Raw genomic sequence first — 24,266 nt, 5'->3', positions numbered from 1 at the left:
TATATAAAATTGTTTGGTGATTTCATGTTATAAAATGACCTTAGGGTGCTGCTTTTGATAATAGGGTGGTGAAGACTCAGGGGAGCGAAGCTGTGTACCCTGATCTAAACAGTGCTTTATCTGCACTCAACCTCTTCAGTTTAAGATTTTAAATCTTGATGTTCCAGAAATCTGTTGGCCACATGTTGCCACAGATTGATTCAAATCAAATTCAAGTTATTTGATTAAAGCTATTAATAGGATTCAAAGTAAAAGTAGAGAGTAAGACCTTCATATTACAGGATTATATAGTTGATTTGTTTAAAAAGTCATTGCAACTAGTTGTTCTAAAATCCTTCATTTTTTTACCCTAACCTTGACTCATGCTTTTGACCTGAGGGCATATATTCCCAAATGCTTTTCTTTAGCTGCATAGATAAGTGCCTTATACATAGTTCAGGGATTGAGGCCTCACATTGAGGGTTACCGTCTCTAACTTCTACACTCACCCTCCTGCTGTCTACCCCAGTCAGTGATTAAGCTGCGCCAGAAACCATGCTTTTGTAGACATGGTTTTATTTCATCATTCCAGTAGCCTTTGGATGGATATTGCATCCCCATGTTACAGAGGAGGAAACTGAAGCCAAGACAATTTTGCCCTCCATCACTTCTGTAGTAAGTGGTGTCACTTCAGGACCTTAGGCTTTCTCTTTTACTAACAGGGCAAGGGCAGTTGGCATGCCTCTGGATTTTTCTATAGCTAAAGGATGTTAATGATACTTGTTAAATTACAATAACAGAGGCTTTTTTAGTCTATCTTATTATAAAATAATGCATATTTGTTATTAAACTGTAGATTAGCAACAAAAGAAAATCACCTAAAATCATAACCATCCAAAGATAAGCAATGTGAACATTTAGGTGCAAATCTTTCCAGGATTTTGTATGACACCCTAAATACTTTTTTTATTTTTGCAAAAATTTGATGCTCTTTGTACTCTTTTGCATCCTGCCTTAATAAATCGAAAATATTTTGTATGTCCATACATATTTGCATATTATATCATATTTGATGGTTCCTTTCAACTGAATGGCTGGCTATATGATGACATTCTTAGCCACTTTCCCTGTTAGACATTTGCATTGGTGACCATCTTTTGTAGTTATAGCTAATCATATCTATGATTTCAGTGTTTTTTATGTGCCAGACAGATTTATTAACTGACTGGTCATCCTCTAAGTGATCAGGAAAAACGATTTCTTTATGTAGTACTTTTTTTATTACTAATGAAGTTAAACTCTGTTTATATATGACCATTAACATTTCTTCTTTAGTGATTTTCCTAATTTATGTCCTTTACCCATTTTTTCTGTTGGGTTGTTCGTCTTTTATTGATTTTTTAAAGCCCTTTCTGTCAACATTATCAACAATTGCTATGTTTGTTAGAGATTTTTTTCCCCCAGTTTGTTTAATTTGGGGGTTTATTTCTAGTATTTTCTAACTGTTACAGATTTTTTTCCTGCCAGTTTGTTGTTTTTCTTTTGGTTTTGTTTCTGGTGTTTTTTGACTTATTAGAAATTTATACAATGAGGTATATCCATATTTACCTTGATAATTTCTACTGTTGGTTTGATGTAGATAAAGGTTTTTTTCTCACTCCAAGATTGTATATTTTCATATATATATTTACTGTACTATTATGACTTCACATTAAATCTTTAATCCATGTGAAATTTATTTAGGCATGTGGTATAAAATGGGTCTAATTCCGCCCCCCAACCCTGACATACACATTGATTTGAAATGCCTACCTTAACAAGTAGTAAATTTTGAAATATACTTTGACAGTTTTTGACTTTCCATTTAATTCCTTTGATAATGTTTATCTTCCATTTCTTATATTCATGTTTTAATTATTGTGGCTTTATAATATTTGTCAATATCTAATGGATCATTATTTTCAAAAATTATTTAATATTTTAAATAAAGTTTAGAATCATTTTGTCAAGTTGGTTGGGAAGGCATTGCTTTTATAAGAATAATTTTCAGTGAATCAACAGCTTCAAAGTCCTAAATATTTTCTCTTTATTTAGGTCTTCTCTCTTTTCCTCAGAAAACAGGTTTACTGTTTTATTTTTACATGGTGTAGACATTTCCTGATTATTTGTAGGGGTTTTATATTTTTGATTGTTATTGTATGTGGAATTTTTTAAAACTACATTTCCTAACTGATTAATTTGTACTTTTTGGTCTTTAAAAATTAGTTCTATCTACGGTGAGAGAATGAATGAACTAGTGAACAAATATATATGTACATGTTAGGGCTGTTTGCAAGTAATTAGTTTATATATTCAGATAATAATCTGACCCAACCATATAGATAGACTGTGGATGAAATAAACATGCATGGAAAATAAGAGGCTACCATGTCATTGTTTTGATTGTTTTTTTGCCAGTACTGACTGAAGAGGTTTGAAATGTATGACATAATTTTGGGAAGAAGATAAAATGTCCAAAAATAAATATTAATATGTACTTTGCAAATAATTCCATTAATCTGAACATCTAATCCCCAATGCTAATTTATAGTAGGTATTCATCATGTTTGTAGTTAAACAGTATAACTACTTTCTTCTTGCAGATTTCAGCGACAACTGTCTGAACCCTGCCACCCCTTCCCTCCTCAGTCAGGAGTTCCTGGAGATAATCGCCCTAGTTACCACCGGCAAATGTCAGAACCTATTGTCCCTGCAGCTCCCCCACCCCCTCAGGGATTCAAGCAAGAATACCATGACCCCCTCTATGAACATGGGGTCCCAGGCATGCCAGGCCCCCCAGCACATGGGTTCCAGTCACCAATGGGAATCAAGCAGGAGCCCCGGGATTACTGCGTTGATTCAGGTTAGTATGAATATATGCCATTCTTTTCTTCGTTCTCTTACTCATCTATCTAGTTGTTATTGAGTCTCTTCCATGTGCAGGCCTTTGGAGAATAATGTTACAGAATTTGCTCTCAAAAAATTTAGAAGCTAGTAAAGTAGACATGTTTACGCGTAACTGAGTACAAAACAGAAAAGCCAAGCAAATGGTAGGAAGTGCAGTAGGCATTCAAAAGTGGTGCAGCGTACACCTCTGAGGCCACATGTGAAGAATTGCTAGGGTGCAATCTGGGTGACACCCTGTTTAAGACCTATTATCTTAGGGCACTGGACACAGGAAATACTAATTCTGCATTTTAGTTCTGCCCCTAGTTCTGTGGCTTTCTTTTTGAATACATCAGACCCCTAAACTTTCAATGTGAGTATAAGGAAGAGAGTCCCAATGTAGGATGGGAGTTTTCTATTCTTGAAATGAATGGTGTTCTTCGAAAGCACGTGAATGCCCTGGCTGTGTATGGTTCTGGGTATGCCATGGAAAAGGCTGTTCTGTTGGTTGCTTCGTGGGATTCGCTCATCTGTTGCAGTGCTTTCATCTGGGAGCATTGCTGTGTCTGTCCTTCAGCGGCTGCTGGTGTACCCAGGAAGAGGTAGAGCACATTAGGGCGCCTGTTACGTAGTTAACAGGATGCTCTTGTCTGCTACAGTTGTCTCTGAACTAAAGCATATCAAGAGTTTAAGCTATACTTGGGGACTCCTTTCCCGCGCCCCCCCCCCCCCCCCAACACACACACTCACTGACTGTATCTTATAGGCCAGGCCTATTAAATGGAGATCTTAGGGAAAAGGAGAGTTGGGATTTTGTAGCTTGCACTTAGAAACTGTTTCCTCCTCTTCGGTTTCCCTTCTTTCAGAAATGACTTAAACTTTTTCACTCTTTTCTTGCGGTTGGTGCTGGAGGAATTTGAGGGTGGCGGGTAGGTTTTCAGCCTTCCTCGGGCATGCTTTTCTTGAAGACCCTGCGGAGCGGTGGGGCGATATGTACTTGAATGGTCTTTGCAAATGGAATAGGGCATAGAATTTGCTCTTGACCTTCTGTGTGATAATACATAGATTACTCAGTTCAGGCAGGAATTGGTTATGGGAAAGGCTGTGGAGATAGGCAGAAGGGAGACATCTGTTGCTTTATGATAGAAAAATTACCAAGTATAAGTATTGATAGCTTGTAAAATTTCCACTGGCATTCCTCCTGAAGGTTTTGATGTATTTTTCTCAGGAGCAGGCATAACCAGCATTTTTCCTTTGAGGATGACATTTAATCTGTCCTGACGTGTTTTTCACTCCACCCCACTCTCTTAAAGCAAGACACCCAGCAGATGTTACTATATCTCTAATTCTTTGATCTGAGTGGTATTCCTGGGGTAAAGGCTTGTCCCACATGGGCACAACTCAACTCACTGTCTTTTCTTTCAGTGGACACCTTGATAACATGATCCCTGAAGAAGAGATTGCTTGAGCCTGGGTTTCATTCTAACAGTTCCAGCATGGTGAAAATGTACTTGCTAAACTGCAGTCCCCCACTCCTGCCAGTTCTTGTCCTAACCTCATAGCTTCAAATCCCCTAATCTCTATAACCTAAAAATACCCTCACCTCTTGCAGCAGAATTGGATGTGACCGTCAACTGTAAAGGAGAGCAAATTGGGAAAGATCTAAAGCGATACTCCACCCCTTCCTAACGCCACAGTCTTTATAGGCAGAAGGCCAAGTTTGGCCTTTTAAAAGCCAATTTCTTCTTCTACCGTGTTTCCCCGAAAATAAGACCTAACTGGAAAACAAGCCCTAGCATGATTTTTCAGGATGCTCATAATATAAAATAAGACCTACCGTATTTCCCCGAAAATAAGACCAGGTCTTATATTAATTTTTGCTCCAAAAGACGCGCTGGGGCTTATTTTGTATTATGAGCATCCTGAAAGATCATGCTGATGCTTATTTTCTGGTTAGGTCTTATTTTCAGGGAAACATGGTATTAACTCTCTCACCAGGTTTAGTGTTAACTAATTTCTAAAATGAGTAAGTGATGAGAGTGAGGCATCATTTATTTCTTCCCAGTTCTCTTGATTAGGAGTCCTACTTTCAGATGCTGGGTTATAGTGTTTTCTATGTTGCTTATTGGGGTGGTACCTTTTTCCCAGGACAAGACCAAAAAAACATGACCTTGGAGCAGGAGAAGGTTCAGGAGCTTTATCGCAGAGCTGCAGTTCAACTGATAATACTGATTCAACTGCAGAAACCAGTGACGAGAGTGTGTATGTCTGTGTTTCTCTTTCAGAAGTGCCTACCTGCCAGTCATCCTACGTGAGAGGGGGCTATTTCTCCAGCAGCCATGAAGGTAAGTAGCTTTAAAAAAAATAATAATATTTGAGGAAGCTTAAAACTGCTATTTCCTGGCTAAGATTTGAGATCCTAGGTTGACTCTTCCTTAGCTCATGAATATGAGAGCTAATTGATCATAACCTTCAGTTACTTTACACACAGGGTTTGAGGTACGCTCCTGAACACTGTGAGAGCTGCCATCAATTTCAGTAATAATGACCCTCACTTTTAAGCATTCACTTGGTAACATGAAGGAAAAATGAACCAACCTCAGTTCCACATTCCCACACAAGGAGGTTATACAGCTATATATAACACTGTTGACCTATACTGGGTCTTAGGAATTGTGTCACGACTTGCGATGGTAGGTTCAGGACTTCTCTTCTGAACATTGAAACAGGAAAGGGTTTTATTCTTAGAACAACTTCCCCAGAAATGTCTTATTTTCTGTCACATTCATCTCCATAAATGATCTATGCAATGTGATTTCCCCAAACCTATGGCCTGAGCTTCACCTGGGACTTGTTAGAAATGCTCATTCTCAGGACACACCCCAGACCTACTGACTCAGAAACGCATTGTTTTAACCAGCCAGTGATCTGATGCACATTCAAGTTTGATAACTACTACAGAGTAGAAAGTCTCAGCTTTGGCTACACATTAGAATCACCTGGGGAGCTTTTAAATATGTGGTGTCCAGGCTTTACCCAGAAAAGTGAAATGAGAAGTTCTGGGGTGGGACTCAAGAGTTAGTAGTTAAAGTTCCCCAGGATTCCACAGCGAATGCACAGCGCTTCCAGTGTGCATCCAAAATTGGTAACCACGGTTCTCTAGAGTTTTTAGAGGAAGGTGGAAAGAACTGATAAAACAGCATTATGGAGCATTGACTGGTTTTTGTAAGTAATTGGTTCTTGAGTGGTTTCAATGAGTAGCTGCTTCCCACTGACTTGCCTAGAGGGGAGACCAAGTGTTGTTTCACTGGGCACCTGCGGATATTCTGAGTGTCCAGCCCTGGGAAGGAAGGGCTATCTACTGGACCTCTGACTGTGATTGGTACAACTGTTTGGGACTCTTCTAGGTTTCCAAATGTCTCGACAGGAGCAATTGATGCCTACGGCAGGGAAACTAGGAGGGAGCGAGGGAAGAGAGGGAGGAAAATATTTTGCATAATTACAACATTTAGAAAGGAGCATGCTCTTAAAGGAAATATTTTAGTCTGTCATTTGACCCCTGAGCTGCTTACTACACACAGAATATCTGGCAAGTTTGTCTTCTTTTTCCCCACCCTTTCCCATTCTTTTCCCTGCCTCCACACACGTTCAAGAAGTTCGTTTCAAAGAGACCTGCATTCTTAATTGCCCTAAATTACCCTGCCATGGTTTTTCTCTACTTCTTATACCGGCTTGACCACAGATGCCTGTGAAACAGTGAAACAAGCGTTTCTGATTGACATCTGTGATTGCTAAGATAGCCATCCTGCCTTAGCGTTCACCTGGAATCTTTGCATGCTGTTTTGAATCTTTGATTTCTACTACGCTCCTCATACAGGCCCTTCCTTCCTGCCACCTTTATTTGAGTGATTAGATAGTTGTGGCCACAACTGATAATAACTGCTGGTACAAATTCAACTGCCTTAAATTTCACTTAAACCAACAGCATCTTCCAGATGTTTTAGAGAACCACATGTGTCAATGACTAGAAACCACAAAATAACACCAAAACGATACTCGGGCAGGACTTCATCTGATTAATTTAAAATCCAAACCTAGAATGTAATCTAGATTTACATATTTTCCTATATACTCTGAATGTATTATCCTTAACCTTAGAGGAAGAAAAGCTCTAGAAATAACTTGGCAAGGTTAACAGGTATGTGAACTTTGAAGTAGTATACTTATAATGACCTTATAAGAAGGCCATCAAACCATCACTGGAGTTATCAAAATCTATATGGAAAGTTGGGAAATAAGTAGCTTCCTGATAGCCAAGGCAAAATGCATGAAGCATGATGGATTATATAATTCTTATTGATAATATAAAGTATAATAGTTTGTCATTAAAGTCAGTTTTCTAATACCAAAATTGGAAATAAATTTATTGTAGGAGTCACTGAATCCCTGACTTAAAAGTTAGCACTGTATTCTTAAATCTTTTTTTTAATGGCGACTACTAATGAGCTTCTCATATTTGTTCAAGTATTTGTTAAGCACTTATAATATACCAGGTGTTATGAGGATACTAAAATACTCAGGAAATTGTCCTTATCCTCAAGGAATTTAGAATCCATGACAATGTTACAAGATAAAGCTCTTACATCATCCAGTTTATTTCTTAATAGTACTTAGCCCAATGTATAATTAACTACCTTAATTTTTTTAAACTATCATTTATTGCACACTTATCTACCAGGAGCTATTCTTGGCAGTCTGGTGTAAAGATAAATAGATCCATGGAACAGAATATATATTAACTCATTAAATTCTTACCACAACTCTATAACGTAGGAATTAGTCTTGAAATGAGGAAACTTGAGCACAGAGAAATTAATTAACTTGTTCAAGGTCACACAGCTAATCTAAGTCTATTAGTCTGGCTCCAGGGTGCACACTCTTTAATGTTCTATATTACACCATGTCTCATTTCTTTTTTTCCCTCTTTATTACCTGTCTCCTCCAGTTGGGATGCAAGCAAGTCCCAAGTCTGTTTCTTCTCATTATCTACCTCCTTCTAGCACAGTTTCTGGCATAAATGTTTATTGGGCCTAAATAATAAGTAAATACCAATAAAATATACATCCTTTGATATAGTTAAGCAGAGAAATAGTGCTGGGGGCTGAGAAAACAAAAATGAGTAATATAAACCTCAAAGCAATCGCAGTTTCCTTTAAGTTGGGCAGTGTTTTCCCAGTCCCAGGCCTCTTAAAAGTCGCGCTGGTCCTGCCAAGAGCTTGATCTGGGCTGATTGTGCAGAAAGAACAGCAGGTTGTTTCTTGGCACCTTTACCTGTAGATTTTTCAAGTCATAGCAAATCCCTCTCAAAATCTAAGGAAGGCCCTTCAATGCAGAGTGGCTTCCCCTCCCTATCCCCTCTGCATACCCAGCAGGCACACATACACCTGTACTGCACAGCCCGATGAGTGGTTTACCACCCAGAAGAAGTGTGCTGGTGCAGGAGAGCACGCCGGAGTGCTCACCCCGGAAGCGGGCTGTGGTTCCCATCAAGCCTGTCTGTTACCTGGCTTGGATTTGAACTGCTGGTCTTGTTCGGGTGCCCGGTGACGTGGTGCTCAGCGCTGAATGTATATGAAGGGTTCATGGACTGAGAACGCCGGGCCACCCTTCCTGACCCCTTTCCTTTTGGCCCTTGCTCCCTTTCATTTCCACTTAACATGTGTTGTTGACCAGTCAGTTCCCCTTTCTTACCTCTGATTTATCTATTGCTAGAAAGTCTTCATATTCCTTCCACTGCCTGGTGATAATAACTCCATCTTGCTTTTAAACTTACTGCTTGTCACAGTTCTCCACAGGCCCAAGTCTTTACTCATTTTGGCTACCTTCTCTACCCTCCAAGCTCTATCATAATTGAATAAGGTATGTGGGCAGCCTGGACGAGTAGGAAATATTGAAATTAATATTCGCTAAAAGGAAAAAAAGGGTGAGAGTATGTACAGGTGAACCAAATCCATGCAGCTGGGCCAACTGAAATAGATGAGATATCTTTTCAGATAGAAAGGCTTAGTCCCAGCAACACTGATCCATGCAGACCTCATAAGCAAGATGTGAAGGAACTTAGCTGGTGACTCAGTGCTTCCCTGCAGTCTTAGCTCTCATAGCAAGAATCGATGCCGCTCTGACCGAGGCTCAGGTGATTCCGTCAGAACATGAACGCCTAAGTCCTTTTGAAGTCCCCCAAAATGCAGCCTGCCATAGATACAGCAGTTAATAGGGCTTAAGACCTGAAGTGGAAGAATCCCATTTTAGTTCTTAAATCCAGTTTTAGTAGGACACAGAGAATTTGTTAAACAACATAGTCTTTCTTTTTAAATTCGCCTTCAGGTTTTTCATATGAAAAAGATCCCCGGTTGTACTTCGATGACACTTGTGTTGTTCCCGAGAGACTGGAAGGTAAGGAGCCCCATCCAGTTTGTTGCTAAGCAGGAGGTTTGGAGATGTCAGAGCTCCTCTGTCAGTCTCGTTCGCACCAAATTGGTGTGAACTCTTTTTTGCCCAAGTCACCTGAGAAACTTCAGACTAAAGTATTGCATTTGTATCTTTGTCCCCAACAGGCAAAGTCAAACAAGAACCCACCATGTATCGGGAGGGGCCTCCTTACCAGAGGCGAGGTTCTCTTCAGTTGTGGCAATTCCTGGTCACTCTTCTTGATGACCCAGCCAACGCCCACTTCATTGCCTGGACAGGCCGAGGCATGGAGTTCAAGCTGATAGAACCCGAGGAGGTGAGCACTGCAGGCCGACGCAAATGAGTTTTCTATTTGTTGATGCTGATGGTGAGGTTTGTTCTTGTCTAGTTCTCCACGGAGGCTTTTTACTGTTAAATGTGCTCTCCTTATTCAGATTATGGCCTGGCTATTGGGCTTGGCAGTGCCCTTCCTACTAATCGGACAGTTTACAGTTCATGGAGAGGTGGGGTTCTCCACTGTAGAATATATAAAAAGTATTGGTAACATTTCTGCAAAATCTGGGGAGTGAGGCTGTCAAGACTTACATCCAAATAGGGTCTGTTTTCCCTCTTGGAAAGCCTTTTCCAAGTGTTGTTTCAATGGGAAACTTGTTTCAGTGTTGGCTCTCATGTCATAGCCTATATCTGAGACTACGGGAACATTGGTATGACACTTTGGTAATAATATATTACAGGATGCGATTAGCCCATTGTGTATTTCAAATGACGCTAACCTAAAGAAATAAAATTATCAGAGACAGGTCAATCTTAGGAGCTTCGATTTTCTTTAAGTATATTATGTTCCATCATAATAGTTGAGAGATGACACAAACCTTCATTATTTTGTTAATAGAGAAAGAAACATTGTTGACATTGTTTCTGTCTGTTTGCCTAGAACTATTGACAGAAAGGCCTGTGGACAGAACCAGTACCATTACTTCAGTGGAGAAGACAAATCAAGAGCCATTCAGACAAATCATTGATTTTTAATTTCTCTTTGATTTAGAATCTAGAGAGATTATAAATAGAAAAGAAATGATGGCCCTGAAAATCTGACATATGCTTCTTTTAGTAGTGTGTACTTAGGCATTTTATATTAAACCAACAGAGCAAAAGGTATCTTTGGATTATGTGTAATTGAAATGGGAACATTACTCTTGGACGACATTTGAGCAACAACTGCAGTTTTGCATGTTGTTCCATTAATTCCAGGGCTCATGTTAGCACACCAAGGGCCTAAGTTGTATGAGGGTTAACAGCAGGAGGTAACAACCTGGCACTTGGTTTGGAAGAAGAAAATGGCCTGAAAGTTAAGATGAGAAAAAGAGAATATGAGGATTGGAAACTTCAGAAGAATCTTGACTGGTAGGAGAATAAGGAAGGCTTCATTAAGGGCAGTTACAAAAGAAGATATACGTGTGGTATTCCCTATTTTGTAGCATTCACAAAAATGCAAATATGTCAACATCTCATATTGTAATCAGTTTCTGTTAAGACTCAGTCTACCTTCATAGCCAGAGTTTGGGACCACTGTTGTGTTTTTCTAAAGGTTTCTTTTGGCTAAGTCATGCAGAAATGGAGCTATGTTTTAGGCTCCCAGCCATACTGGAGAGCCATCTGCCCCACATTCTTTTCCTCATAACATGGCCTGGTTTATGTGAGGCTTGAGAAAAGCATGTCGCCTAAACTCTCTGAGGCTTTTTGAAAGTAAATCTGTCATGTGGGCAGCCCTTATTGATTTATCCTGTTTCACAAACAGGAGCTTTTATTACTTTATTGCCACTGCCTCGGGCCTAAGCACAGGCTGTACAGCTGCAGGTAAACCTGGTTATGACTCTTTGTAAGGCTGTTATTGAATCTTCTGCTCTCCTACCAGTAGTAAAGAAAATGATGAACAGATGGCAAAGGGCCCCTGCTTTCTTACTTAATAAAGAAACTAATATTAATCCAGAATGTTCATAAATGCCAAGCTTCCAAGTCACGTGAGAGGCCTGTGGTGGCCTTGAGAATCCCTCGGCTGATTGGACAGCTTTATTTCTTCAGGAAGTACTTCTTTCCACCCCACCTTGAAATCCCCACGCATTCCGTGAACTCTGAATGTTCCATTCTCTTAACCTAGGACTAGGTCTGTTCCCTCTGTGCACTTTAGCCACGGAACATGCAGCATTTGTTGCGTTCCCCACTCCCACCCCCCACTCTACTCCTTGTGGGCCCGTCTCTTGTTAATGTCAAGAAGAGACCAACTTCTCGAAAAGCTGTAAGAAGTTGTCACGGGGGAGCTTGAAGGGTGAAGTGGAGGAGGAAGCTGTTTGGGACGTAATTGTAGGCAGCTGTGTGGCTGAGTAGTGCACTCTGGGTAATTATCCATAATATCCATTACACTGTGCATGGAAATTGTGGTTTTAGAACTGCGTTTTGGCAGGCCCCCTAATCAAATGTCTTTTGATAGTCATCCAGCTTAGCACCCTCTCAATTATGACTGACTCGGCTTTAATCTGGAGCCATTTTCACTGTGAATCTGCATTAATGAATATTTTGGGGGTAGGGTTGTTTGTTGAACATGTGGCAGATAACTGATGCCATGGGGAGGTGTAAAAGGATGGGCTGCAGAAAAAGCCGCTCCCTGTGCTGTGGCTGCTTTCTCTTGAAAAGGGAGGAAAAGATATGTGGATTTTTTTCTTTTTTAACTCCTTCAGCCACCATACTCAAGATGCATGCTATCAAAGTAACGACTGAGAAAGATGAAAGGAAGGAAGAGCTGGTAACAAGCTATTGCCTGCTCCCTCTCCCCAGAAATGCGGCAGCCCTCATTTCCAGCTGCTCTGCAGTTGTGCTGCATTTTGCGTTTCTGTAGAAGGAGCAGCCCTGGTGATGGCTACTGAATCACAGGGTCCCGGCCCAAGAGGACGAGTCAGTAACTATGGCTACCACAGCTGCTTTGAAAGTCTGCATATTACAAAACCTCTCTCCAGTGAGCTATTGAGTGTAAACAAGTGACAGCAAAGAGAGGTTGTGGCTGAAGTGGAAGAATATTCAAGAATTGTTTTCCACCCCTGAATATAGTAAAATGATGAGGCTGGGCTTCCTTTAAGGTTCCCTGCCTGAGGTAGCTGACAGTAGTGCGAGTATAATTTTATACTCTCATTTCTTTTGAACAGGGGAGAAGGACATATATTGGTTTAGAAAGTTTCTCTTTATATCGCTACTTCCATTAAAATGTTCGTCTTCTCTAACCAGGATGTAACTTGGAGTTAATTTTGCATTTTTGGCTTTTTTCAAAGATAGAGTTGAATGGATGCAATATGGAGAAAGGAGACCCAGGGACATCATCTGTGCTTTAGGAACATGAAGCCAAAGAGTGGAAATGTAACTTTCACACTGTTTCTTGCAAAGTGGACTCATGGCTGTTGAATTATTCTAATGTAATTAGGGCAAGTGCATTCTTCCTTATTTATCAGATCATTTCTGGTATTTATTAAAGGTCATTTTAGAATCCTGAATTCAAATGTTGCTTTCATTATGCCCAAATATGTAGGAAATACTAGGTTGGTGCAAAAGTAACTGGTTTTTGCAATTTTAACCTTTTAAACCATGACTATTTTCGTACCAACCTAATGCTATAAGTGAAATGCTATTATATGACCGACTTTTCTACTTGCAGTCGCTCTACCTCCCAGTTCATGTTTAACATTTGTTTTTTTAAAGATCAAAGGAATGCAGTTATTTTGCTTTATTAAAAAGTTTCCAAAACTGGACTAAAATGTTCAAACCATGATGCCAGGTTTGCATACATTTAAAGACCTGAGAAGACTCATGTGTCCAGGGTTGTTATTCTCCCACCTCGACAGTCATCCTTATAAGTAGGATTTGGGCTGTTCAGACACTTGAGAACAGAAATGGCATGGCTGTCTTGATAATTGGGTAAACTGTCCTAGGACGTTTTCTGTCTATAAGGTTTCTTCACCCGAAGCTCCAATTCCATGCTCCCATCACTGCACCTCAGGTGGACTGGGTGGGTATAATGCACTTCAGAACTATTTGGGAAACCCTGTTAATTTTTCATTAAGTGGATAATGCTGCTACATGTTTTAATGTCCATTCTGCAGGTCTGCTGGGAGTAGGGGATTGGATGGCAGCAGGCTGAAATGATCTGATTCCTCCTTACTCCATGAGCTGCAATAAGTAAACATCTCCCAGCCCCTCTCCAATCTTATTAGAATTGAACTTTTGCTCTGCTGGCCCATTAGCAACTCACTAGTGTGTTTCTAATGTTTCAGGAATGACCATTCTAATTATTCCTTATTGACTGCTACAAAAACCATAGCACTTAATGGCAACATGTTAATGGTCTGTGGGTATTGGTCAATAATTCATATGTGGAGAAACAGTAGAGAGCCTGCTTCCTCTGGGACATTAGCCAAGCCCTCTGCAATCTTACAGTACTAGGATTCTTCCACCCCTAGGTCTCACCTCTTAGCATTTGTAACTGAATCATCACCTTTGTTGAATGTTTGGTCTTCAGGGAATTAAATGCTTTTCCTTCCAGGTCAAGGAAATGGAGCACTGACCAGAGCAGTCAGGTAACAGAACCAGCTCTCCTGAGATTGGGAGAAAGCCACTAGGCCCAGGGAGTGAGTTTCTATTGCTTTCATGTCTCTGCAGGTTGCTCGGCGTTGGGGTATCCAGAAGAACCGGCCAGCCATGAACTATGACAAGCTCAGCCGTTCTCTACGCTATTACTATGAGAAGGGCATCATGCAGAAGGTGAGCAATTACGAGAGATACTTACATCACTCTGACCACTTTCAAAGAAAATTGGCAAGGGCTTCTGTAAAAACTGTTTATAATGGCTGAATGGAGAAGATTTTAGACTCATAAGTGATTCTGTGGTAGGAAAAAATCTTGGAAAAACAAACTTAAGAATCAAATGAGATGTAAAAGACACCTTTAATGCTCTTGGGTATGTGTGAAAATCAGAGGTTGTGTGTGGAACACATCGTAGGACAATTAGATTCCTCTGCTTTACTTAAAATGACACTTAGGCCAACTATTATATCCATAAAGGAGCACGGGACGGAATCGACTTCAAGTTTTCCATTCCCACAAGAGCGTCATTGAAGTCTTTCATTGGCAGAACACCTAGACCTTCAAATGTGTTGGTTTAATACTCTCAAAAGTGTTAGAGGAGTAAGAAAATCTTCTCTTTCAGAACCTGTAGAAACTGGAACTCAAGTTAAAAACCCAACGTTTGTAAAATGGCAGCAGAATCACTTGGTAGCAGATTGCAGAATAAAGGATGACGTGTATTTTGAGGAAGACCGTACAAAGTCTTTATTAGGCTAGGTGGTGGAGGACCCCAATCTTAAAATCCAATGGATAGGCAAATGGCAAATCGTGGCTTGGTCTTTCTTAGCCACCTGATTGTATGCTGTATCCAAATTCTAGCATTTACACGTTTAGGCAATCTACGTGGCAGTAGCCGCCAAGATGCACTTGGCAGAAATGTATCGTTATTGCTGCTGAGAACTTGTCTACGCACAAAGCCAGGTTGATCTTTCTCATAGGCAGGTGATAATGTGATAATGTGACCCCATATTCCTCTTACTACCTTAAAAAATATTGAACGGCTTTTCATGGATGGTCTTCTGGATACAGTCCCGACTTTTAAGTGCTTCCTACAAAGATCAAAGGCTGTTTCCAGTTTGGGCACCATCTAACTCCCGTTTCCTCACTCATACTTGATTACTTTCACTAGCACAGCCATCTTTCTCTTAATGAATATGGTGATTATTTACCAGAGAGTACATACCACATTCATATAAGTTACCAAACTACAAAATGAAAAAAACACCTATTAAACTACCATCCTACTGGAGAACTAGAACATTCCTAATACCTTCATTACCTGGCAGGCTTCTGCTTGTTTCCTGTCTCAGTAATCACCTTTTTACTCCAAGAATCTGAAGTCCTCAGGCTGAGGTACATAGTCTCGTTTTCTGCTTCTGTTAGCACCCGCACTTCTCTCGATCACTGCCCTTCCCTTCTCTCTGTATTTTAATTCCTCCGTTAGTGTCAGTGTCCATCACTCACAGGAGTGTGAGTTCCTTTGGGGCAGAACTGAGGGTTTAACTTTAGTACTTGGCAGAGGTAATAGATACTCTAGGATGGGTGTCACCTCCTACATGACCGCTCCCCCCCCCCTTTTGTAAGGTATAATTCGGTGGTTTTTAATGTATTCACAGAGTTGTGCAACCATCGCCATAATCAGTTTTAGAACATTTTATCACCCCAAAAAGAAACCTGAATCCATTAGCAGTCATTTCCAATTTTCCCCTAAAACCCCTCCTCCCTTAAATGTTAATATTATCAGGTGGAATATTAAATTTAGGAAGGAGAGCCAATATTCCTTTACTTTTCCCAACTCTGAATGTAACCAAGACACGGTAACTTGAGCTAAGAGCAATGAGCTGTCCCTGTGGCTAGTTCTTAAGTTTTCTAAGGAAGTAGAAAAGTTTATTTCTGAGAATAAAATAGGCAAAGAGTTCAGGAAGGCACAAGAATGAGGCTCGGACAGGCTCATCTCCCAACACTCCCATGTACTTAGCTGTAGGCTTTGAAGAAAGTCGCTTCACCTCCCAAAGCCTGTACTTCCAATAAAAATGTAGGTGATGATCCCAGCGCTCTAACTCATGGGGTAATAGATGTGAAAACGTCCCGGAAAAAAATAATGTGCTCCCCAAAGTAAGGGATCATTGTTATATTCATTATATGACCTGTGAGTATCTTAAAAAGAGGATTTTAAAATCACAACAGAATAACTGAAGGGCAGGGTTAAACTCAACGTTTTGAATTTCTGAGTCTGAAATGTTTATTTCACCAGTCATTTTAGCCACTTTCCCGCTCCCCTCTGCATTACCTGAGCAGAGCTGATGGTCGGGTTTGATTTTCAGTGGCATGTGTCTTCTTGTACTTGCAAAGCAGCCAGCAGAGAATGGGTTCCCAGTGACCTAGATTGCTCGTCAGCTACATCACGAGGCTTTTTGATAATCAAGGCCTGTTGGTGCTAATAATATTATAATGCATACAATCCATATAAGGCAGTTACCAGTTCCTCAGTGTAACAGAACCATGGAATGAGTAATTTAAAACTGCAGGTAAGCCAAGAAGCGATTCCACTTGGCTTTGGAACAAACTTAAAATTTCCACATAGGCTTTCTGATCAGATTCCTAGCCCTTCAGAAATAACAAAGCTGTACTGTGAAGACTTGTACAACTTTGGAGGTGACTGAAACCGTGGCCTGGCTTCAGCACTGTACCTTTCAATCCTTACACCTTCTCATAACACCAGGCACCAGCCTCAGCATACCCATTCTTTCTAAGACAGTGAGTATTTTCTGCTAAAAGAGCCTATCTAGTATGAATTTGAAATTCAGATATCTCAACTGCTGAACTGTTGTCAACAGAAACACTTGGCAGGTAACAGGTCCCTAAGATTTATTAAAATAAATCTGAAGGATTTGGATAATCACTTCCTAGTGAACCTCTTTTGGTCCCTGGAGAACTTGGTGACTTACAAATGTCTCATTGTTCTTCCTTTGGTCCCCACCATGCCCTGTTCCAGCCAGGCCTCATTTGGTGTTTTCTCGCTTAGGTGGCCGGGGAGCGATACGTCTACAAATTTGTGTGTGACCCAGATGCCCTTTTCTCCATGGCCTTCCCTGACAACCAGCGTCCGTTCTTGAAAGCAGAGTCCGAGTGCCACCTCAGCGAGGAGGATACCCTGCCACTGACCCACTTTGAAGACAACTCTGCGTACCTCCTGGACATGGATCGCTGCAGTGGCCTTCCCTATGCCGAAGGCTTCGCTTACTAAGTTTCTGAGTGGCTGAGCAGCCAAAGCCTAGCGTTAGCAGTTCCCATTCAGGCAAACGAGGGCAGTGGTTTTGTTTGTGTTTTTGGCTGTTCCTAAAGCTTGCCCTTTGAGTATTATCTGGAGAACCCAAGCTGTCTCTGGATTGGCACCCTTACAGACAGATACCTTTGCTGGGGAGTGGGAACAGGGAGGGGCAGAAAAACCACCAAAAGGCTGATGCCTCAGCTTTGATCCTGACAAGGTTTCTGGGAAGAGATTGCAGTGGAGCCTTCTTCTCGTGGACGACACGTGCAAAGCAATACCTTGTTCAGGTTAGTACTCACAAACCAGGACAGAGTGTGTGACAATCTGCATTGATCATGGACTACTAAAATACCTTTACATAGAAGGGCTCTGATTTGCACAATTTACTGAAAAAGAAATCACAAACCCACATGACAGAAGGTAGGCCAAGTTGGGGGAGGCTCAAAACCATGAAGGGTTAAAAATATCTTAAAATTCAGATTGCTCATCTAGCTCAATCTGAAATGTTTCCCCTTGGTCTAGAAAGAAGGGGGGAAAGTCAGAACAGCTGGTACCCACTTGATGGTTCTCAAATAATAAACCATTGCTACTCTTTGGAACCTTCTGGCCATATGGTCACCAAGTAGAACAAGCCCCCTTTCTCTTCCCAGTCACATGGCTGTGTGCGGATGGCTTTAATTTTAGGAGAAGAGTGATTAACACTTTTGACAGTATTTTGTTTTGCTTTGATTCGGGGGATTGTTTTGTTTTGGTGGTTGTTTTGGAAAAACAGTTTATAAACTGATTTTTGTAGTTTTGGTATTTAAAGCAAAAAAAAAAACCTTTCGGTAACTGCACTGTGTCCTTAGACAGGGCAGTGCCAACTTATGAAGACGCTGCAGCTTGAAAGGGGCTGTGTGGGGGCTTCCCCGTAGCCGTATACACGCCCGCTTTACTGCCTGCTTTGTGCTTTCTGCACCAGACAGCCCAACAGAACTTTGCACCTGAGTTGTACATTGTTGAGGTGTGCAGGGCAGCTTGGACACCCGCTTAGATTCTATGTGTATACTTCCCATGGTCTCTAACACGCCCTCTCTGGAAAGCAGATGTACATAATACATGTCATGTCCATTTGAAACCTGGTCACCTGGTGGGAACCCTGGGGATTCTTCCCCAGGTATGACTGATGACAATTTCTGTTTCATCAGTTTGTTTTGTTTCCCTTTTTCTTTAATTCTTGGACTTTAAACCCTGCATATGATTCAGTAGAGTTTGAGACATACATGTGACACCAACAGGTAAAACAGTGCTAGCATTTTAGTTCCCTGCCACCTTTAAAAAAAAAAAAAAAGTTTATCTGATTGCTGTATTATATTGAAAATGTTTTAAACAACCCAGCTAACGCTATGTGGACGTTGAGTTCAAAGTAGAGGAAAAGTTACTAGAAAGTGGTAGTACCTTGCTGCCTGCTCCCCAGGACACTTAGCACATTGGGAAGAACTGTGCTGGTCTTCATACGTGAAGGACAGTGCTGGCTTGGGGAGGGTAAGACACGGGCTGCGAATTCTTTTTCTATTGTGGAGCACTCCATAGTCTCAGATGGCCCCCCTGATGACCTGCCATTTGTGAAGAGGTTCACTGGGATAAAGGGTGTATTTGATAGCTACGGAAACACAAGGTTTTCCTCTATTGGAAGCTAATTAGCCCACACAGGTATTGAACCTGTAGCTTGGGCCTTAATTAGCATTGTACTCTAATCAAAGGACTCTTTTTCAAACCATATTTATAGCTTTCTAACCTACACATAGTCTATACATAGATGCATATTTTATCCCCAGCTGGCTAGAGATTTATTTGTTGTAAATGTTGTATAGGATTTGTTTTTCCTTTTTTTACTTATCCTAGTTTGGGTTTGGGGGTTGGTTTTGTTGTTGTTGGGTTTTTGTTTTGTTTTTTAATGGATTTATGCTATCTTAGCAAGAATGAAAATAATCCTCTCTGTAGCCTGAGCTCCCCCTCCCTGCTGTAACTCCGTGGCCTGTGCTGTCTGTCACAGGACATAGATGGCGGCATCACCGTTGCATTCCCATTGGACTCATGCACCTCCCGGATGGTTTTGGTTTTTGGTTTTGTTTTGCTTCTTTTCCAGAGTGTGGAAAGTCTACAGTGCAGAAAGGCTTTAGCCTGCCAGTTGATTTGAAATACTTACCCTGTGCAGGGCCGTATGCATCCTGCCAAGCTGCATTTATTCTGTACTGTGTACAATAAAGAAGTTTGCTTTCAGTTTACCAAGTGCCTGAAACCCGCCTCTTTCTTGCCCTCACTGATCTAGTTTTAAAGCAAGCAGAAGCCACCTTTTTCTCCTCCCCCTTACCCTCCCACTGTCTCTCAGCTGTTGAGCCTTACCAATGGACCATGGAGTTGAGTGTCATGTAGGGAACTGTTGCCTGGAAATAAATGGGCATAGCTACTCTTTGGCCTCACCTCTTAAGCTCTGGCTGAAAATGATCCAAAGGAGTAGGAGGCAGAGAGGTCCTTTTTCCAGCCAGTGGTGAACTGAGACCACCCCATCCCCTTGAGCCCCCCTACTTCCTACCACTTAGTAACTATTTTTTAACAGGTAGTTCATGTTTGGGCCTTGGTTGTGTGAAAAGATTACTAGCCAGGCTACGAGTTGGAGTTCCAGAATGATTCTAGCTCGGCCCCTGAGATGGACACTTTGAAAATCAGTGAGAACTGAAGAAGGCCATTTATTTTTTAATTTTCCCCCAACAAGTTTTGGTCTTAAGTAAAATAGTTGGTCCCTTGAAAACAACAACAGCAAAAACTTAGGAAGGTCTTGGCCTGTTTTGTTTTTTTCTAACCATACAGCAGTAAAAGTCTTTTTTCCAAATCTGTCTTTCTCATGGGTGTATATCCACTTGGGAAAAGTGTGGAAGGAAAATCAAAGTTTGCAGGGCTGTGTGCAGCGTTATGCCTTTTAGTGTTCCGATTTCACCCTTTTTCTGTACCTTACCTTGGGCTTTTCAGGACTCCTATTACAGTAGAGAAATAAGAGCCTTTTTTCAAGCCTGTAACAGAAGGCTTTCTGTAAGTTTATCTACTATCTTTCTTTGACTGTTTTACAAGCCCTTAAGTGTAGAAACATCTGAGACTGAATCAGTGCACAGCCGCTTGAATGGGAGCTTGTGAGGAATGAATGTCTGCCACATAAACCCACTAGCTTGGACAGATTAAGATGCTTGGGGAGAAGGCAGGGGAGCGCAGGACAAAGCGAGCTCTGCCTCTCAGCTTCACCATGATAAGGCTCGGACAATCAGCGCCCCATTATTTATAGGCTCATTATCCAGCCTGGGCTCAGACCCAGATCATTAACCTAATGCTGGAGGTCACCAAACACTGGGCCGCCCTTCCAGTGCTGGGCGCTAGGATAAGGAAGCCCAGAAAATGTGAAGTTTACTCTTCATCGAGGTCCCTTTTCACGAGCCATGCCAGGGAAACAATGCTTATTCAGTTGTTCGATGACAAAGAAGTAGTGTGAGGGCAAAAGAATATGCTTTTGAGAGCCAGAGTATGCACAGAATCTAAATTCTAATGCAGCTGGGACAAATGTAAATGAATGTGGAAGAAAAACACTCATGTTTCCAGTCGGTTGGAAACCTCGGACAGACAGTCTGTTGCCCCGTGGTACAGGTATCTGGAGTTCAGTGTGTGGCCTCCGAAACACAAGCAAAAGGGGGAAAGGCCAGAAAACCATCAGTTTTAACACATGTAAGCATTGATTTTATTAGGCACAGGGATATTTAAAATAGGAGGTGGTGGTGAGTGCCACACAGATAAGCCACTGTGTCCTTTTGATCCCAGCAAACACTGTTGTCCCATTTGGAAGGGGTCCCTTGAATGGTCAGCCTTTGCTTAGCTTCTCCAATTTAAGAGCTGGCTCTACACCCAGGCCGGGGTTTGTTGACCTTGGCAGTGACCTCAGATAGCTAACTTTTGGATAGCACTTTACAGTTTACAGAGCAGTTTTTCATTCCCATTATCTTTTTGGCAGGCTTTCTTAAATAGTAACACTTTGTTGAAATTGAATCTGAAAATACTTACCATTGTTAGCTCCCAAAATTACTTTCTTGGAATGTTCACAGCAGCTACTGTGGAAAAAGAACTAGACACGGGGAGACAGAACATGGGTTCTGGCCCCAGCTCCAAGGTTGATTGGATTAACTAGATGATCTCGGGGCCATCCTGAGATGGCACGGATCTCTTAGGAGGTAAAGGAGAAAGGAGTTCCTTGGACATTCAAAGATGTGTGTGGGTGTGCACGCTCTCAAGGTTAGCAGTTAAAAACATCAGTCTTACCTTTAAGCAAGCTTTGAAGATTGCTCGGCCCCACCATTAAAGGCCTGTTTGTTCATTTCCCAGGCATGCACTGAGAACCTACTAGATGCCACGCACTACTGGATGCTGAATATAATTGATTTAAGATTGCATTTTCAAATAAAGCCCTGTTCGTGATCTCTTAAATGTTCAAATACACTACTCACCAGCTCATACCAGCTCATGGTTCAACAACACTAACACCGTTTTATTCTGACCACATTGACCAGGGGCTGAAGAGGCTGGGGCATTTACCCGCCAACTCCTGCTGCTACTGGTTGAGGTTTTCCCCAGGAATGTTAACCCCTCAGTGTACTTCCTACCAGGAAGAGAAGAAGAGGGTAGGTGCAGGTATCAGTGTGCCGGAAGCTATTAGAGATGCATTAACTAAGTGCGCTGAGGGGATGGGGGGGAAGAGGGGAGCGGTGGTGGGAAGGCATGGTGTTTGCTACACCTCCCTTTAATATTAGCAGGGCTCTCTTGGATGACCTTGTTTCCTTCTCTTCTTATTCAAGGTGAAGGATTTTTTTGCATCCATCAATCCATGAAACATGTCAAGCATCTATTGTGTGTAAAACACTGCGTTAGACACTTTGGGGGAGAACATCACACAGTGAAACCCACCTTCACCTAGAACAGCTCACAGGCTAGTGGGGGAAACATTGGTCTATGGGAAACCAGAATACAAGTATCACGTATGGGGTATTACCCAATAAATAGTGTCTATACTATGCCAGTTACTGCTCTAGGATTAGTGGAAGGGAAAAAAGATATAAATCTCTGACCTCAAGGATCTTGCATTTGGGGGAGGGTGCAAAAATCAAATGAAACAAATGATAGCATTTATTAGATGGCATTAAGTACTATGGAGAAAAAGCAAGGAAGGGAATTAGTGAATGGTGGGAATGAGGGATGCAATTTGAAATAGGGAGGTCAGAAAAGACCTAGAGTTGAGCATAGATTTGAAAAAAATAGGCAGATGGCTATCTGAAGGAATAGCATGTAGGCGGAGGAAAGAGCAAGAGCAAGGCCCTGAAACTTGAAACACAACTGGAATATTGATGGAATAGCAAGGCCTGTGACGCAGGATCAGAGGGAGTGAGATGGGGCACAGGAAGAGATCGAGTCAGAAAAGTAACTGGGGTTTATCATCTAGGACCCTGTCGATTTTTTAAGGACTTTGGCATTTATTCTGTTAATGTGTATCTGTTAAAAGATTTTGAGCAGAAGTGACATAATCTGATTTATAGTTTAAAAGACCACTCTGGCTGCCGGGCTGAAAATAGATTGGAGGGGAGCAAGGAGGGGAGCCAGGCCAAGTAGTAGGCTATTGCAGTAATCCAGGGGAGGTGAGATGGTGGCTTGAACTAAAGCATAAGGAGGTCATAATCTGGATGTCTTTTTAAGGTAGAGCCAACAGGTTTTGGATGCGTAGAAAGAAAGGAGTGAGTTAGGGCTCCAAGAGTTTTGGCCTGAGCACAAGGAAGTGTTAGATTTGCCATTTATTGAGCCAGAAAAGACCGAAGAGGAAAAACGAGGGATGGGAGTTGGGGAAGAACAGGCATTCAATTTGGGACATGTTAACTTTGAGATGCCCATTATAAATCCAAATGAGAACGTCAATTTGAATATACAAGTCTGGAGTTCAGGGGAGAGATCCAGGCTGGAGATAGAAATTAGGAGGCGTCAGTGTGTAAGACGGTATTTACAGCTGAGACTGGATGAGATCACTAAGGAAATGTAGATTTAAAATAAATTCCCAGGACTGAGTCCCAAGGCACGCCAAGATTAAGAGGTCGGGGAGATGGTGAAGAACCATTAGAGGAGACTGAAAAAGAGTGGCCAGTGAAGTAGGGAAAACCAGGAAGATATTTCCAGGACAAAGGAGAGATCAACTATGACTGATGCTTCTGATGTGTCAAGTAGGGTGACGACTGGGGCTGAATTAGCAACATGGAGTCATGGATTACGTGCACGAGCCATTTCCATGGAGGAGAACAGAACTGATCGCTACATCTGGAATCCAAAAGAGTTTTGAGTTTGCTCTCAGTTGGAAGCAGGGATCAGAGAATGCCCCATAGTTCCACAATCCTGGGTTTGAGTTCAGCCCAGCTTCTCTCACCGGCCCTTCCATTCTCCTGTTCTCAAAATCTGGAAGCTATCCTGCCCAGAAAGTATAGGGTGAGTCTTTTGAGGATAAAGGAGGAGAGATTAGGGTGCTGTTCCCACCCCCTTTCCTGTCCCTGTGGGACTCTATTCTTGTTTTGTGCTCTTTAATTTCTTTTTTTGAAATGTTACGTGTTTTTTTAAATAACTTTTTTCATATTACACAATTAGCATATGTTCTTTGTAGGAAAAAAGAGAAAGAAAGAAAGAAAAAAACGTAGCCCAAATTTTAAAACTATTCTGAAAACTCAACCTAGAGATCACAGTTAACATCTTTCCAGATGGCTTTTCTCCATACTGTTATTTTAAATATAAAAATGTGGTCATATTACATATCATACGTAGTTTTGTAACTTATTTTTTAAACGTTTGAACATCTTTCCATATCAAAAATACTCTCCTACAATACCTGACTGCATGCTATTCCAAAGTACAT

At 41.3% G+C, this 24,266-nt stretch overlaps 1 protein-coding gene across 2 annotated transcripts in view; it reads left to right on the top strand.

Moving 5' to 3' along the window:
- Positions 1-19,575, top strand: part of ETV5 (ETS variant transcription factor 5) — a 58,432-nt gene extending 38,857 nt beyond the window's left edge. For both annotated transcript variants that reach the window (XM_019735866.3, XM_074329097.2), the window contains exons 8-13: positions 2,622-2,881; positions 5,190-5,249; positions 9,289-9,357; positions 9,519-9,688; positions 14,074-14,175; positions 17,063-19,575. In XM_019735866.3, coding sequence (XP_019591425.1) covers positions 2,622-2,881; positions 5,190-5,249; positions 9,289-9,357; positions 9,519-9,688; positions 14,074-14,175; positions 17,063-17,284 — 883 coding nt within the window. In that variant the 3' untranslated portion in view covers positions 17,285-19,575. The remainder of the gene's footprint in view (positions 1-2,621; positions 2,882-5,189; positions 5,250-9,288; positions 9,358-9,518; positions 9,689-14,073; positions 14,176-17,062) is intronic.
- The last annotated feature ends 4,691 nt before the right edge of the window (positions 19,576-24,266 follow it).

This window comes from Rhinolophus sinicus, chromosome 17 (assembly GCF_057876585.1).
Source record: "Rhinolophus sinicus isolate RSI-liver-muscle chromosome 17, RSI-T2T, whole genome shotgun sequence".
In the NCBI taxonomy this organism is placed as follows: Eukaryota; Metazoa; Chordata; class Mammalia; order Chiroptera; family Rhinolophidae; genus Rhinolophus; species Rhinolophus sinicus.
This window is presented reverse-complemented; position numbering and strand designations above follow the sequence as displayed.